This window comes from Engraulis encrasicolus, chromosome 2, assembly GCF_034702125.1.
Source record: "Engraulis encrasicolus isolate BLACKSEA-1 chromosome 2, IST_EnEncr_1.0, whole genome shotgun sequence".
Classification (NCBI taxonomy): Eukaryota; Metazoa; Chordata; class Actinopteri; order Clupeiformes; family Engraulidae; genus Engraulis; species Engraulis encrasicolus.
This window is the reverse complement of record NC_085858.1, coordinates 12172774-12189165: the sequence shown is the minus strand read 5'-3', so window position 1 is coordinate 12189165 and position 16392 is coordinate 12172774. Positions and strand designations below refer to the sequence as shown.

The 16392-nt window shown below is 44.6% G+C and overlaps 1 protein-coding gene across 1 annotated transcript in view; it reads left to right on the top strand.

Annotated features, from left to right (window-relative positions):
• Window positions 1-2107: 2107 nt before the first annotated feature.
• The window catches only part of LOC134468282 (ATP-binding cassette sub-family C member 12-like), a 32748-nt gene continuing 18463 nt past the window's right edge, over window positions 2108-16392 (top strand). Inside the window, exons 1-14 of the mRNA XM_063222227.1 lie at window positions 2108-2226; window positions 3199-3258; window positions 3601-3837; window positions 4196-4369; window positions 4848-4995; window positions 6397-6545; window positions 6946-7053; window positions 9805-10284; window positions 10784-10855; window positions 12124-12248; window positions 12492-12564; window positions 12954-13157; window positions 13247-13381; window positions 14645-14713. Coding sequence (XP_063078297.1) covers window positions 2149-2226; window positions 3199-3258; window positions 3601-3837; window positions 4196-4369; window positions 4848-4995; window positions 6397-6545; window positions 6946-7053; window positions 9805-10284; window positions 10784-10855; window positions 12124-12248; window positions 12492-12564; window positions 12954-13157; window positions 13247-13381; window positions 14645-14713 — 2112 coding nt within the window. The 5' untranslated portion in view covers window positions 2108-2148. The remainder of the gene's footprint in view (window positions 2227-3198; window positions 3259-3600; window positions 3838-4195; window positions 4370-4847; window positions 4996-6396; window positions 6546-6945; window positions 7054-9804; window positions 10285-10783; window positions 10856-12123; window positions 12249-12491; window positions 12565-12953; window positions 13158-13246; window positions 13382-14644; window positions 14714-16392) is intronic.

Below are 16392 nucleotides of genomic sequence, written 5' to 3'. Positions count from 1 at the left end.
ACTCTACTCTCTACTCATACACAAAACAATATTACTGTAAGGCTGTTATTTCATCCAAAAGGTCCAGGCTAACAATATAATATGCCTTTATGTGCACATATTACAATACACTTAAGAAAAACGATGCACTAAATTATTACTGGTGAACCTCCTAATCTAATATCGCTCAAGGCAGTCATACAGAAGTGTCCTGGCTAGGGAACCTATCAAGTTCAGATCATTTCCATTTCTTTCCTGGGATTTCAGGGGGCAACTTTGGCCAGTTTACTGCAGAACACCTGATTCTGGCGATCAACTCAACAGTTCTTAAGACAGCAAATCCAGTAAGGCAGCTGGTTGCTTCATTATTTAACTGTGGTTTTGGATTCTCAAGTCACTGAAGTGTTCACTCATGTTTTGACCTGTCTCTTTTTCTGGACATGATTTACTATATTGTTATAGCTGCCTTAGTTAACAGTTAATTCCACGGCAGCCCCCTCCCAAAAAAGGAGGGAGGGAGGGAGGCAGTGGCGGAACAATTGCAGACGGGGCCCCTGGGCAAAACACTGATAGGGCCCCCCATACGGCCTGTCAAGGTCACAATAGGGCCCCCACCACCAATGCAAATGCCCTGCTCGCCCCGCCTATAGCTCCGCCCCTGGAGGGAGGGCCATGCTTATTTGTCCAGAAACTAATTTGTCAGGGGCTCTTAGGACCAATGACCCCTTGACCTGGGCCTAGTTAGCATAGTTAGTCCGTGAGTCGTAAGCAGCAGCAATCTTTTTGAAGCTTACAACAGTCGTGTCTCTGTGTGTGTGAGTGTGTGTGTGTATGTTTGCATTTGTGTGCAAAGTTTTCAATTTGGATAAAAACATTTTCAATATGGACGATGCAGGTTTCTTCTCATTTGCGTCTTTCTCATGGATGAGCCCCATTATGTGGAAACTGTTCCGGAACCGCCTCGACCTCAGTTCCCTCTCGATCTCTCCGAATGATGGCTGCAGCACCAATGGAGACAGGTTTGTGTGTGTGTGTGTGTGTGTGTGTGTGTGCGTGTGTGCGCGTGTGCGCGTGTGCGCGTGTGCGTGTGTGTGCGCGTGTGCGCGTGTGCGTGTGCGCGTGTCTTGCTGGTCCAGATCATTCTGTAGCTTCAACTTTAATGAGCATTTGTACGGTTTCACTTTAACGATATCAAGGTTTAACTTTAACTTTAAGGTTGATCAGCTCCACTGTATACACCTATAGGTATATGGTTTGGGTGATGGCCTAGATTTGGCCCTTTGTTCTGGTATGGTCAGCTCCCTGCTGTCAGACAGGTTCTTCATCCCCCAGAGGCTGGTACCTATCTACCCATCTACCTAGCCATAGTGAAACTATACATAGAAACTGTCTACAGTGTGTGTGTGTCTGTCTGTTAACAAACTTTAGGCGTAAAGATGTGGGATCATTTTGCCGCAGACTACACCTATTCATGTACCAGCATGCCAATTGTAAGCCTTCTATATTGTACAGCTGTTAACGCTATGGCCTTGACAACTTTGCAGAAAAACAACAGCTGAACAAAATCAACCCCGCCCCCCACCACCACCACCCTCCAATAAAGCAGTCTGTAACTTATAAAGTAGGGCTGCACAATTAATCGAAAATAATCGAAAATCGTGATATAATCGTGATATCGAAATCGGATTTCAATCGGGATTTAATTGTGGCAATAGTGTCTTACCTTCCAGAGCCTCCTTGAAGCCAGGACATACTGACAGGCTGTTGTTTCTGGCCAGAAATCTGTTCACCTAAGTTTTATGTGATTGCCTTTTACATAATTGTTACAATTCATTTTATTTTGCTCCTCCCGTATAATTCATTCTTGGTTCTATTTCATTTGGTTATATATTTTTTTAAATCTGCAAAAATCAATAATCGTGATTAATAATTGATTAATGATTTTTTTTCCATAATCGTGCAGCCCTATTGGAAAGGATACCACTTTACTCTTTTCTCTTGGATGTCTATGAAGGTTAATGGAACACCCAGTAAGTGCGTGGAGATTTGTTCAATTGGCATGGAATAACTTCATAATAATATGTGAATGTGTGTTATAGGCTGGAGAGGCTGTGGGATGAGGAAGTGAGTCGTGTGGGTCCAGATCGCGCCTCATTGGTCCGAGTGGTGATGAGGTTCCAGAGGAGCAAGCTCATCCTCAGCGCCATCGGAGCACTCCTCCTGCAGACCCTGCTCGCCATCGGGCCCGTGAGTCATACACACACACACACACACACACACACACACACACACACACACACACACACACACACACTCAATGATTATAGTCAGAGGGGGTGGACAAAGGGGTCAGTTGTCCCGGGCCCAGGGAGACGGGAGGGGGGGGGGTGTCAAATTTGTGTTTTCATTACATTATATGTATGTATTGGATGGGGGGCCCTTTCAGATTACTTTGTCCTGGGCCCAGCAAAAGCTGTCAGCGGCCCTTGTGTAATTCCCACCTTTGGGTCATTTCACGTGAAATCAGACACTTTGGGACCCGACCGACATGGATTTCAATCAAACTTGCTATGCCTGTTTAGTAGCAAGGTAGCACCCCAGAACTGCATTTTTGTGAATCTGACACCAATATTAACCCATTGACGATTAAGGGAGAAACAGACTAGCAAAGGTTTACATGTGAGGGTAGGACATGCATTCCGCCTTGATTATATCAGTCAGTGTAGGTCACAAAAGGATGTCTGAGGTATTGTTTGAAAGCTCTTTTCTGGCTCTACAAATTACTCAAACAGCATGGAATACAACAACCTTCAGAATATGAATTATGATACATTGAAAAATTAAAAATTGAATATCAAAAAAATATTAAAAAAACTGTAAGGTCATAAACAACACTTGAAACTTGTACTTGAGTCTTTTCAGCGGGAAGGACCAGGAAGCGCACTCAACACCTTCTAATCTAATTCTCTACACTGGGTACATTACTTTGTCAATGAATGAACTCAAATCTCAAAAATAAATGAATAAAGAAGCTCTCAAATTTCTTTTGTTTTTTTTAATCGTCTCACAGACATTTCGGGTTTGCACCCTTCTTCAGTGTGAAATGGCGATGAGTGCTTCTTTATCAAGTCAAGTCAGCCTTTATTGTCACTTTCTTCATACGTATGTTCAAGTCATACAAGGAAAATTAAATAATGTTTTCTGTCTATACCTTGCCAGGACATAGACATATACAAGACTGACATTTTACAGACTGACATAAAGTCCAAGACAGGACAGGTAACAGTGATTTATTCATTTATTTTTTAGATTTGAGTCTTTTCAGCAGGCCCATCTGCACAAACAGACTGCTTAGTGATTAATGTCTCACAAATGGATAGTATTCTACTAATACACATGTTAATGAGCAGCTAATATATATAATGAATAGTATAACCCAAATCTAACATGTAACCTAATGTACAGTAGGCCTATATTTCAAATCCATGAGTTTGTTCAGTGTATTTGTACAAACGTACGTGTTTCCAACATGTTATGGCCCACAACATGCTATTTTGATCCACAAACCTACCTTCTCACTGTCATTTCTCCTTCGCCGTCGCCGCCCCTCTCCTCTCTCAGTCTGTGCTGGTGCATCTGATCCTGGGTTATGTGGAGTCTGAGGAGGGCAGGTCGGTGGGCTTCAGCGTGGGCCTGTGTCTGGCTCTCCTGGCGACGGAGTCCGCTAGGCTCTTCTTGCTGTCCCTGTTGTGGGCCGCCAACATCCACATGGCCATACGCATGAAAGGAGCCTTCAGCATGCTGGCCTTTCGCAAGATCACCCGCATACGAGCCCTCACTACCGTCTCAGTGGGAGAGGTGAGACACACATTATATTATATGCGCAACACAAATACCTTCTAACTTACTATATGTATGCTCAGGAGCACGAAAACCCCGTAGAACCGGGTCCATGGGAAGATGCCTTATGTTGTCTATGTACCTGAATTTCCCCCTGAGGATCAATTAAGTTACTCTACTCTACTCTACTCTACTCTATGTTTTGGATATGTCTATGTCCTTGCATGGGAAAGTAAGAAACATCATTTCAATTCTATGACCATTTCATGTAAAGACATAAGACAATAAAGTTGACTTGACTTGACACCCACACACACACACTAACACAAACACGAATACACAGAGACACGGGCTGACTGAGATGTGTGTTTTGCAGGTGATCAACGTGCTGACGGTGGACAGCTATCGCATGTACTCTGCGTTTGTGTTTGGGCCGTTTCTCTTTGTGGTCCCTTCTCTGCTGCTGGCCTGTGCAGCCTTCGCCTGTTACATACTGGGGTACTCCGCACTCATAGGGGTCGCTGTTTACCTGGCCTTCCTGCCTATACAGGTACCAGTGCTGGGAGTAACTCGTTACAAAAGTAACTAATTACTGTAATGCATTACCTTTTTGAGTAACGCAGTAATGTAACTGATTACAGGGGAAATAATATACATGGATGCACACACACACACATGAATACATAGGGGCGCATGTCACTGTCCACCTGGCCTTCCTGCCTATACAGGTACACACACACACACACACACACACACACACACACACACACACACACACACACACACACACACACACACACACACACACACACACACACACACACACACACACACACACACCTTCTCATTCAATGTGTTTTCTTTATTTTCTTGGCTATTTACAGTACATTGTACTATTTCGTTAATGTCACCCAATAACTCATTAGTGTGTGTGTGTGGTTGTGTTTGTGTGAATATGAGAGAGGAAGAGAGGAAGCTAATGCGTGTGTGCACGTGCACGTTTGTGTTTGTGTCTTTGTGGACTGCAGGTCGGCTTTGGCAAGATCATCAAGTTTTTCCAATGTAAGGTTGTCAAGGAAACCGATAGCCGCGTGCGCACCATGAACGAGCTGCTGACCTGTATCAAACTCATCAAGATGTACGCCTGGGAAGAGTTCTTCTGCAAGAAGATCTCCGGTGTGTGTGTGTGTGTGTGTGTGTGTGTGGAGGGAGGCCGACAGGGGGGACAAGAGGGTCACTTGTCCCGGGCCCAAGAAAAGGGGGGCCCTTATTACATTGCATGTATTGGGTTTGGGGCCTGGGTTTGGGGTTTGGATGTCTTTGTCCTGGGCCCAGCCAAAGCTGTCAGGGTGTGTGTGTGTGTGTGTGTGTGTGTGTGTGTGTGTGTGTGTGTGTGTGTGTGCGTGCGTGCGTGCGTGCGTGCGTGCGTGCGTGCGTGCGTGCGTGCGTGCGTGCGTGCGTGCGTGCGTGCGTGCGTGCGTGCGTGAGTGCGCGCGCGCGTGTGCGCAGAGTTTCATTTGCTGAAAAAACAGGCCGGTGGATACATTTCAGATTTTAAGCAATATCAACGCAGTAACATTAAGCCACAATTACAATCAAAACCAGAGGGACGACAATCTCAGTAATTGTAATTTTGTCTTCTGCATTTTGACAACTTGCCATTCACTCATGCTGTGTATAGGCCCCAATGTTTGGACACACCTTCTCATTCAATGCGTTTTCTTTATTTTCTTGGCTATTTACAGTATATTGTACTATTTCGTTAATGTCACCCAATAACTCATTAGAATTGTAGAACTAGAATTTTCAGATGAACTAGAATGCCTTGTTTTGGGCATTTGCCAATACAGGCAAGATCTATAATTTAAACACTTAGTGGTTTCTTTTGCCTTAAGACATGTAAAAGTTTTAAAGTAAATGTCTTAAGGCAAAAGAAACCACTAAGTGTTTAAGTTAAACAGTTAGACATAATGAACTTAATTCATAAGATCTATAATTGTCTACAATCCCACACCTTTCGCGTTGTTGACTGTGTTTTGGTTTTCGTCTCTAGTAGGCCAAAATATTAGGTTGGCAGTTCATGGTCTTCAATTTTGATAGTTATTTATTTCATATCAGAGGTTGTTTATTGTATGGCCATTTAAAAAGTCTAAAGTGATGGGATATGGTATGGGCACTTTTCCCACCTTTCTCTCTAATACCAAGTATACCACCTATGTGGATGATAACATATATGATAGATTAAATGTGGATTAATTAGATTAATTTATTACAAACTCTGTAATTAATTAGATTGTTTTTATATCTCAGCACGATGTACTGTAAAAAGCCACGAAAATGACTATTTACTAAAGGTGTGTCCAAACTTTTACGTATGTCGTATGTCTGTATTGCAACCTGGGAGTGTGTGTGTGTGTGTGTGTGTGTGTGTGTGTGTGTGTGTGTGTGTGTGTGTGTGTGTGTGTGTGTGTGTGTGTGTGTCTGTGTGTGTGTGTGTGTGTGTGTGTGTGTGTGTGTGTGTGTGTGTCTGTGTCTGTGTCTGTGTCTGTGTCTGTGTGTCTGTGTGTGTGTGTGTAGATATCCGCAAACAGGAGGAGAGTCTGTTGCAGTGTGTTGGTTATGTGCAGAGCATGAACACCTCCAACGTCATCATCACCCCTGCGCTGGCCACCATCTTTACCTTCACCATACACACTCTGCTGGGCCTGCCGCTGCTCCCCTCCACGGTCAGTGTGTGTGAGAGAGAGAGAGAGAGAGAGAGAGAGAGAGAGAGAGAGAGAGAGAGAGAGAGAGAGAGAGAGAGAGAGAGAGAGAGAGAGAGAGAGAGAGAGAGAGAGAGAGAGAGAGAGAGAGAGAGAGAGAGAGAGAGAGAGAGAGAGAGAGAGAGAGAGAGTCCACTTTCTAATTTATAACAATCTTTATACTCTTTACAGAATATATTAGCTTTGGAGCTAACCCCATTGACTTTGTGCTAGTCACACATAATAATCGGATGCTGATGTAAGCTGCAGGGTTCAAAGCATGAGAAAATAGTAGACTATAAATGTATTGGCTAGAAATCATAGTAATTATCTGTGTGTGTGTGTGTGTGTGTGTGTGTGTGTGTGTGTGTGTGTGTGTGTTCAGGCCTTTACCATTATTGCAGTATTCAACTCCATGCGGTTCTGTCTGGGTCTTTTGCCCTTCGGTGTCAAGGCTCTTGCTGAAGGCCTCATCTCCATTGGACGACTCAAGGTGTGTTTTTGGCACTGATGAGCACTGTTGGGCAAGTTACTCAAAAACTGTAATACATTGCTGATTACATGTTACTGTCTTTTCAAGTTAATCCCACAACAATATTGCTATATTCAAAATGTAAGGCATTACACTACTTTTGCTTTACTTTAGTTACTTTTGCCAAAAGAACCGCCAGCCTAAATATGGATCTGGCAATTTATTACTGTGTAAATCAAGCTCATGAGTCATGACTATTTCACCTCCCATCCAGGAGGTGTTTTTGGCAGCATGCAGACCCACCACAGCATTTTCTGACCCACCACACTGAATACCACTAAGATCCAGGTCATTGTGCATTGTAACTTAAGTTATTTAGCACTGTAAGTAAGTAAATATTACAGATGTTTGCCCTGTAATGCCTTACATTACTGCATTACAGCAAAAAGTAATGCATTACAGTAATTATTTTGTAATGCATTACTGCCCAACACTGCTGATGAGTGATGAAAATAAATATGGTTCATTTTGCATGGAACTTTTTTTATTTGAATGGCCAGTCTGTCATGGGTAAGTGGTTAGGGAGTCAGGCTTGTAGCCCAACGGTTGCCTGTTCGATTCCCGACCCACCAAGTTGGTGGGGAGAGTATCTTGTGTGTGTGTGTGTGTGTGTGTGTGTGTGTGTGTGTGTGTGTGTGTGTGAAACATGTGTAACGTGTGTGTGTAATGTGTGTGTGTGTGTGTGTGTGTGTGTGTGACATGTGTAATGTGTGTGTGTGTGTGTGTAACGTGTGTGTGTTTGTGTTTGTGTTTGTGTGTGTTTGTGTTTCAGGGCTTGACACTAACGGGCGCCAGGGCGCCAAATGCGGGTAAAAATTGGGTTTGGCGTGTAACAAGTTGATCCTCACGAGCCATTTGGCTGGTAGCCTAACTTATTATTGGGGTGTGATTGGTAAAAAACAGTGATGGATTTCTTTGAATGTCTTCGCTATCAAAAAGGAATCAAATGTCGCATTGCGAACCTACAGGGCATTGCGTGTCCCACACTGCCTATGCCCCGCCTCCGTGGGGAAAGACTGACACGTCAAAGCGTACCGCAATATTTTCATTCCCTACTAGCCCTGTACATTTCCTCAACTGTGGTTAGGCTACTGACAAAACCTTGGTGCACAGTTAGCCAAAAACTGCACAAACAGCATCAGGATCGCAATGTCCGTCTTGCTTTAACAGTAGCACAAAAAAAGAGGATGACAGAAAGTCGGCAAGTAACGGCATCATACCTGTCAAATTTGAGATTTCCCAGCATTAACGTCAAAAACCGGACATTTTCAACAGGTCAAAATAATGACAGTCAATGGGGCGGCATTGACAGGTGCGTTATCTTGCTTTTCCTGACAGTTCCTGACATCCTGACAGTTCTGGTGTCCAGAATCCCCCACACCGCACATTTTGAAAGACGCATGTATAGCGTAAAAACAATCTGAGTGGATTTGTCGCTCAAATTGTCTGGGGCTGATCAAAACGTAGTGCTGGAGGACGGTGCAGGAGATGGTCAGCTTTGCGCACCAGCCCAGCGTGAGATATTTGCACATGGGCAATTTATGAACAAACGAATGAAAACGCCTTCCACCTCAAAGAAATACATGTGCCGTCTTCACATAGTTCTAGGCCTTGTATTTGTGCTTGTGCCCTTGCACAACACTGCATGATCATTATGCCTGGCGTTTCAATAGGCTATATGAAGCAAATAACATCAGAACTCAGATCAGTTCCACTGTAGGCCTACTTTACTCCCTGTTTGAGGAGAGGAGACACCTCAGTGAAATGTTAAAGTGAAAGTGAAAGCCCATTGGGAAACTCCAACTCCCATTGTCATTGTGACACAGCACTCCACAGCACACAAGTGAACACTGCACACTGCACACAACGAAATTGCATTTATGCCTCACCCGTGCAAGGGGGCAGCCCTCAGTGGCGCCCCATAGGGAGCAGTGCGGTGGGACGGTACCATGCTCAGGGTACCTCAGTCATGGAGGAGGATGGGGGAGAGCACTGGTTGATTACTCCCCCCACCAACTTGGCGGGTCGGGAGTCGAACCGGCAACCTCTGGGATGCAAGTCTGACGCCCTAACCACTCACCCATGACTCCCCTCTACCCATTACTAGCCTACAGTGAAATATTACTAGCATTATATTATATTATATTATATTATATTATATTATATTATATTATATTATATTATATTATATTATATTATATAGGGCCTATCACAGGCTACATCACAGCTGTCATGACGGTTAAGACAATTATGGCTAGTAAGGAGGCCGAATGGCTAGTGAGTCAGGGAAACCACGAGCCAAAATGGCTGGTGAACAAAAAAGTTAGTGTCAAGCACTGGTGTGTGTGTGTGTGTGTGTGTGTGTGTGTGTGTGTGTGTGTGTGTGTGTGTTTGTGTGTGTGTGTCTAATGTGTGTGTGTGTCTAATTGTGTGTGTGTCTAATTGTGTGTGTGTAATCGTGTGTGTGTGTGTGTGTGTGTGTGTGTGTGTGTGTGTGTGTGTGTGTGTGTGTGTGTGTGTGTGTGTGTGTGTGTCTTGTGTGTGTGTGTGTGTGTCTTGTGTGTGTGTGTGTGTCTTGTGTGTGTGTGTGTGTGTCTTGTGTGTGTGTGTCTAATTGTGTGTGTGTGTGTGTGTGTGTGTGTGTGTGTGTGTGTGTGTGTGTGTGTGTGTGTGTGTGTGTGTGTGTGTGTGTCTTGTGTGTGTGCTGTCCAGAGGATGCTGCTGCTGAGGAACCCTGAGGCGTACGTGGAGCAGGGGAGAGGCCTGGACGCCGCTGTCATCATGGAGGACGCATCCTTCTCCTGGACACCACCAACACACACCTCCCACACACACACCTCCAATAGCACACACACCTCCAACACACACACCTCCAAGGGCACACACACCTCAAAGGGCACACACACCTCCAACACACATACCTTCGACACACACACCTCCAACACACATACCTTCGACACACACACCTCCAAGGGCACACACACCTCCAACACACATACCTTCAACACACACACCTCCAATGGCACACACACTTCCCATGACACACACACCTCCAACACACACATCTCTGAACACACAGACATGTCTAACACCAACAGCTCCAGCACACACACCTCCAGTGACTCAAGCCACGACACACAGACATCGGGGGACAGCCTCGCCCTGAGACACCTCAGCTTCACCCTGTCCAAGGTACAGTAGCCAAGTCAGTGGAGAGGGTGGTCTGAATGATTGAAGCTTAATTGCAGGGCTGTAACCAGACATGTTCAAATACTGAGGTCAAATACTGTGTGCTGTACGGCATACTGTACATTTAGAATGCTTCAAACACTTCAGTCAAACTCTTAAGTTTGTTTTCATTAATCACTGCCTTGATGATAAATGGGGGTGGTGTATATAGACTGAATGTATCATTGTTGATCATATATCAATTTTCATCAATAGATAAATAGATACAGAGGACATGACCTCTGTGTCCTCAATGGTAGTTACAGTCATGCTTAATTGTGCTTCTATGTGATTGTATTAACAGTGAAATACAGAGGCATTTGACAGGCAGGGATACTGTGGTGGAAAATTACATTTAAAGCATTAAAAGTGCATGGCAAGTCAGTGAAGTCAGTACAGAGTAAAAATAAATTGGGGTGTTGATATTCCAGATCAGTTAATGGTAAATGTGTCTGTGTTGCAGGGGCATCTGCTGGGAGTGTGTGGGAATGTCGGCAGTGGGAAAAGCTCCCTCATCAGCAGCATCCTGGAACAGGTAAAGTTAAACACGCACGCACGCACGCACGCACACACACACAGACACACACATTAACATAACACAATTACACTGAAGCACGTTCACAAATACTGGACCACAACTGCAGCGCAAGCTAACCAAAACCTCACAAAGACCCAAAACCACCAACACTCCTACGATGTTAACCCACAACTTGCTAGCGCTAGGTCTTTGCATTAACATGTTAGTCAGTGACTTTTTCTCAATGTCCAGTGTTCTAGCATTGCTAGGACGTGAAACGCCCAGTGATTGGATACTCTTTGGTGAACTCCGCGGAGTTTAGAATCACCAGGCGTTTCACGTCCTAGCAAGGCTAGAACACTTGACATTGAGATGGCCCCAGTGTGTGAGAGGTGTAAGGTAGCTAGGTGCCCCTGTCAAACTCCTCACAGTTATGTATGCATTAACGTGGCAGTGTGAGTGTATGATCTAGAATGTATGGATGTCTGTAGGGGAGAGAGCAGCCTCTGGTCCTATAGCCAATGCAAGCGATGTCTTTCAGCAGACGACCAGCTCCAGCTCAGGAGCTCTCTCTCCAACTTGCTCCTCTCACCAATGTTCAGTGTTTCAGGGTAAAGACCCCACGTACAGTTCATTGAGAGGGCCCCAGGGTGTGAGAGGCTATAAATGATGGACACACGTGGCAAGTGGACAACCAACCTACTTCCAGGTCTTGGGGCCAGCGCAAGCAGGGTCATCATGTGACGCCGAGCTCAGACACATGGGGTCTCAGGCTAGCTTGCTCCCCTTTGGGTGTTACAGTAGTTAAACTTGTGGGAAAAAACCCCACATCCAAATAAAACAAAGCAAAATGTCCAATGGAAATCCAAAACAAAGGCAAAACGAAAGAGGGTCCCCAAAGTCCCAAATAGTGCAGTGGCTAGCTCCTTTAGGAACTTAGAACCAATGGCTGCCTCATATGCGAATGCGCTATCAGGGGTGTGCCTCATTGGGCTCACTTGCTGACCTTTCATGGCCTTAAACTGACCCGGAGATCAAAATCAAATTTTGGCAAATACCCAAGACAGCAGTAAACATAAAAAAAACGGTGAGGGGAGTTCCAGAACATTGCAGACAACTCGGAAATGAGGCTTAATGTTGTAAATACCGCAGTTGTCCTTTAAGCTGACCCGTAGATCAACCGGTGCCCCCTTGTGGATGGGATGTTAAGTGTTCGTGTAATCACTACACTGTAGTGTCTAATCTAAGTGAAATTCTAACAGTATCTACTGTATGTGTGCATGTAGATGCACCTGCATCAGGGTCGTGTGTGTGTAGAGGGCAGTCTGGCGTACGTCTCTCAGCAAGCCTGGATCTTCCACGGAACCGTCAGAGACAACATCCTCATGGGAGAAGCCTTCGACCAACACAGGTAGACACACACACACACACACACACACACACACACACACACACACACACACACACACACACACACACACACACACACACACACACACACACACACACACAAACCTGTCGATCAACACTTGTGTGACTACTGAATTATTTGTGTGTGTGTGTGTCGTCGTTAGAGCAGGGGAAAAAGTTCAGGCTCAGGATTTTTTTCCACTATCACCCCTGGTGTGTGTGTGTGTGTGTGTGTGTGTGTCAGGTATGATGAGGTCATCAGAGCCTGCTCTCTTCAGCCAGATTTGGCCACACTGCCCCACGGTGATCAGACTGAGGTGAGTTATCTTGTGTGTTTTATGTCTGTTTTATTGCATATTTTGATTTTACTACATTTTGTTAAATCTAATATGCATTTTCCTTAAATTGCATAATGTCTGTGATGACTGTTTATGCTGCCCCTCTCAAATGAAATTGCATGAAACTAATTTAAATAAAACATGCCTGGTGGGCAGGTGCAGCACATCAGTGTGATGAGAGTGCGTTATTCAGGTTTATCCACCCCCAGGACCACAAGTGACACGTGTGTGTGTGTGTGCGTGTGCGTGTGCGCATGTGCGCATGTGCGCATGTGCGCGTGTGTGTGTACATGCGTGCGTGCATATGTGTGTACGTGTATGCATGTGTGTGTCCATATGCATGTGCATGCACGTGTGCATCCATGTAGATAGGAGAGCGTGGTATAAACCTGTCGGGGGGGCAGAAGCAGCGCATCAGCGTGGCCCGCGCAGTGTACTCGGGACGGGACATCTACCTCCTGGACGACCCTCTTTCTGCCGTGGACGCCCATGTGGGGAAGCACATCTTCCAGGAGTGCATCAAGAAGAGTCTCAGAGGCAGATCAGTCATCCTAGTCACACACCAGCTACAGGTACACACACGGATAACACACACACACACACTCCAACAGTGAGTTCTGTGACGAGTTGCTGCTACTGGCTCTTCCCTCCTGCCCATTAGTATCTGCAGTTCTGTGACGAGGTGTTGCTATTGGAGGATGGAGAAATCAAGGAGGCGGGGCCACATTCTTCCCTCTTGAAGGCTAACGGTCGCTACGCTCAGCTCATCGCTAACTACCACATGGAGCACACACAGGTATAGGATGACACACACACACACACACACACACACACACACACACACACACATACTGTGTCAATTAAGTCCCCTCGTAGTGTGGTTGTTTTTAATCCCAGAGTACCAACAGTCGTACAAATGCATGTTTTGTTAAAAACAAAAGTTCTATTCTCCGATCAACTGTGATTCGTCAGAGTTCATTGCGAAAAGATAGGCACGCCTATTTAACCACCTGCATCTCATTCTCCGCTCAGCCATCATTTGGTGGGATTTCATCGCAAAGATTGGAACGCCCCTTAAAGGGACACTGTGTGAGATTTTTAGTTGTTTATTTCCATGCTGCCCATTCACTAATGTTACCTTTTTCATGAATACTTACCACCACCACCAAATTTTAAGTATTCATTATGACTGGAAAAATTGCACTTTTCATACATGAAAAGGGGGATCTTTTCCATGGTCCGCCATTTTGAATTTCCAAAAATAGCCATTTTTAGCTGCAAAACTGACTCTACTTGGACCATACTAGAAAATATTTGTTTATTACTTAGTAAACTTTCATGTAAATATAAAATTTGGCGATAGCCAACCCAGTTTCAACGAGCAGCATAGTTGCAGTACCTTTTTTGACCATTTCCTGCACAGTGTCCCTTTAATTAACCACACAGCATCCATTCTCTGCTCACCTATCTCCTGTCAGAAATGTGCTTTCTCGTTTGCACCCACCACCTGCCCGTTCGCCTCCCTTCCGCCAATGTTCAATCAATTCGTCAGGCGTCCTGTCCTAGCTTCCTCTCCAGTTCACCTTGTTTCATTGCCCTCTGACCATCATCGGCCGGGGGGTGTCCGCTCAGACCTCGCACATGTGGGTGCAGATACTGCCTGAGCTCTCAGTGGCGCCCCCTGGTCCTGACCATGAGAATGTTTACCGGGTCGACTTTTCACTGACTTGGCAGTACCATGGCAGTACTTGGCAGCACCATGGTCAGCGATCTTGCCCAATACGCCATGTAACCCAACCAATCTCAGCTTCTCGAGTGCATTGGTTTGTGCGGACCCCATGAAGTACTTTGATGATCAGTCCACTGCGTGGACAGCGGTGGAGAGACGGCCCATCATGAGAAGCCCATTCTCCCGCCAAAACGAAGCATACATGCTTATTCCAAATTTCAGATAGTGAACTACTGAAATGAGAATATGTAGAATATTTTCTGTTTTCCTTATGTTTGTTTTCCTTATGATAACTTTTGGCTGATGGAGCGGCAAAAAACTTATGTGCAGGAAAATCTGACAGCAGGCTGTGAAAGTGGTCGGGAGAGTCACCGTTCACTTACTAGTGACCAGTGTTGGGTAAGTTACTTTTTAAAAGTAATTGGTTACTTTACTTTAGTTACTGCTTTCAATTGTAATTGAGTTACTTTACTTATTACTAAACTTAAAAAGTAACTCGTTACTTATTACTTTACTTTTCGTGGGAAAAGGGATTTTAACCAGTGTAGTGGCACAACTCATAATACACCTGCTTCCCCAGGTTGTAGGCCGGCTGTGTAAATGGCCAAATATTTTAATAGGCCTATGTGCAAACTGTACCTCTATGGAATCCCTCATATAGGGCCTAGGCCTATTGTCATTCTCACATCTAAAATGCATTTCATGATTGCCCTGTAGTCCTATTTATAACAGTGTCAATACATTTGAATCTAGTCTAACATTACGCCATAGAATAGAATAGAATAAAATAGAATAGACTTTCATTGTCATTTCAGCATGAAAATTGCCTTTGGTCTCACTGAATAAAAACAGAATGAGTAGGGTTAGGTTGCCATACCAAACAGAAATGTTGTAGGTAAGGACACCATAGGCTTACATATTTCCTCTCCTCGATTTTGTAGCTTAGCTACTCCAAATCCTTTCAGTTTCCTGATTAAAAACGACCTTGGATTGTATGCATCAACATTATTATTAAGGATTCTACGGAATGCAGAATCCGTTCGTGCTGGAAGACGGTGTGATCAGGCACATTTGAATAGCCTGAAGAACGTGGCCTCAACGCAATAGTGTTGCTTGCGCTGTTGTTCTCTTCTCACGTTATTCTCAATTAGTCTACTTGATTCGCGCTGGCTACTGCTGCTGCTGACGGAGCTACCCAAACTATTTTTTTTTTTTTGCATTGTATCTAACCAATATGTCATCAGTGAGCACAACAGAGGCCATGGCATTTGCGATGGGTACAGCTGTTTCATTCATGCATTTGCGTAACGGTGGACTCGGAATGACTGTAGATTTAACTGCGCAGCGAATCACTTTCACTTTACCTGGCGTAATTTTAGAAAATGTATGGTAAAAAAGCCGCTCTCCCAGATCAATTTTTTGCAGTTTTAATACTGGGTTAGCATGGCAGACAGACAGACGTTTCGGCCTAAGCCTTCTTCAGCGTCTTTACAGCTTCTTTAAAGACGCTGAAGAAGGCTTAGGCCGAAACGTCTGTCTGTCTGCCATGCTAACCCAGTATTAAAACTGCAAGAAATTGATCCGGGAGTGCGGCTTTTTTACCATACATGAACTTTGCTGTTTGCTCGCACCCAAAGACCTTGTAAGAAACTTTTCGGAGTTGAGCGCACTTTCTCTACTAAAAGTAATGTTAGAAAAGAAATGATGGTGGAACTCCAAGTATTATAGTATATGTTAAGCACATCACAGCGTCTTTACAGCTTCTTTAAAGACGCTGAAGAAGGCTTAGGCCAAAACGTCTGTCTGTCTGCCATGCTAACCCAGTATTAAAACTGCAAGAAATTGATCCGAGAGTGCGGCTTTTTACCATACATGAACTTTGCTGTTTGCTCGCACCCAAAGACCTTGTAAGAAACTTTTCGGAGTTGAGCGCACTTTCTCTACTAAAAGTACTGTTAGAAAAAAAATGATGGTGGAACTCCAAGTATTGTAGTATATGTTAAGCACATCACAGTGCAATGGGCTCATGGAAGTCCCAGTGAAAGACCTTGCATGCACGAGGAAGGAACATCAGTCTG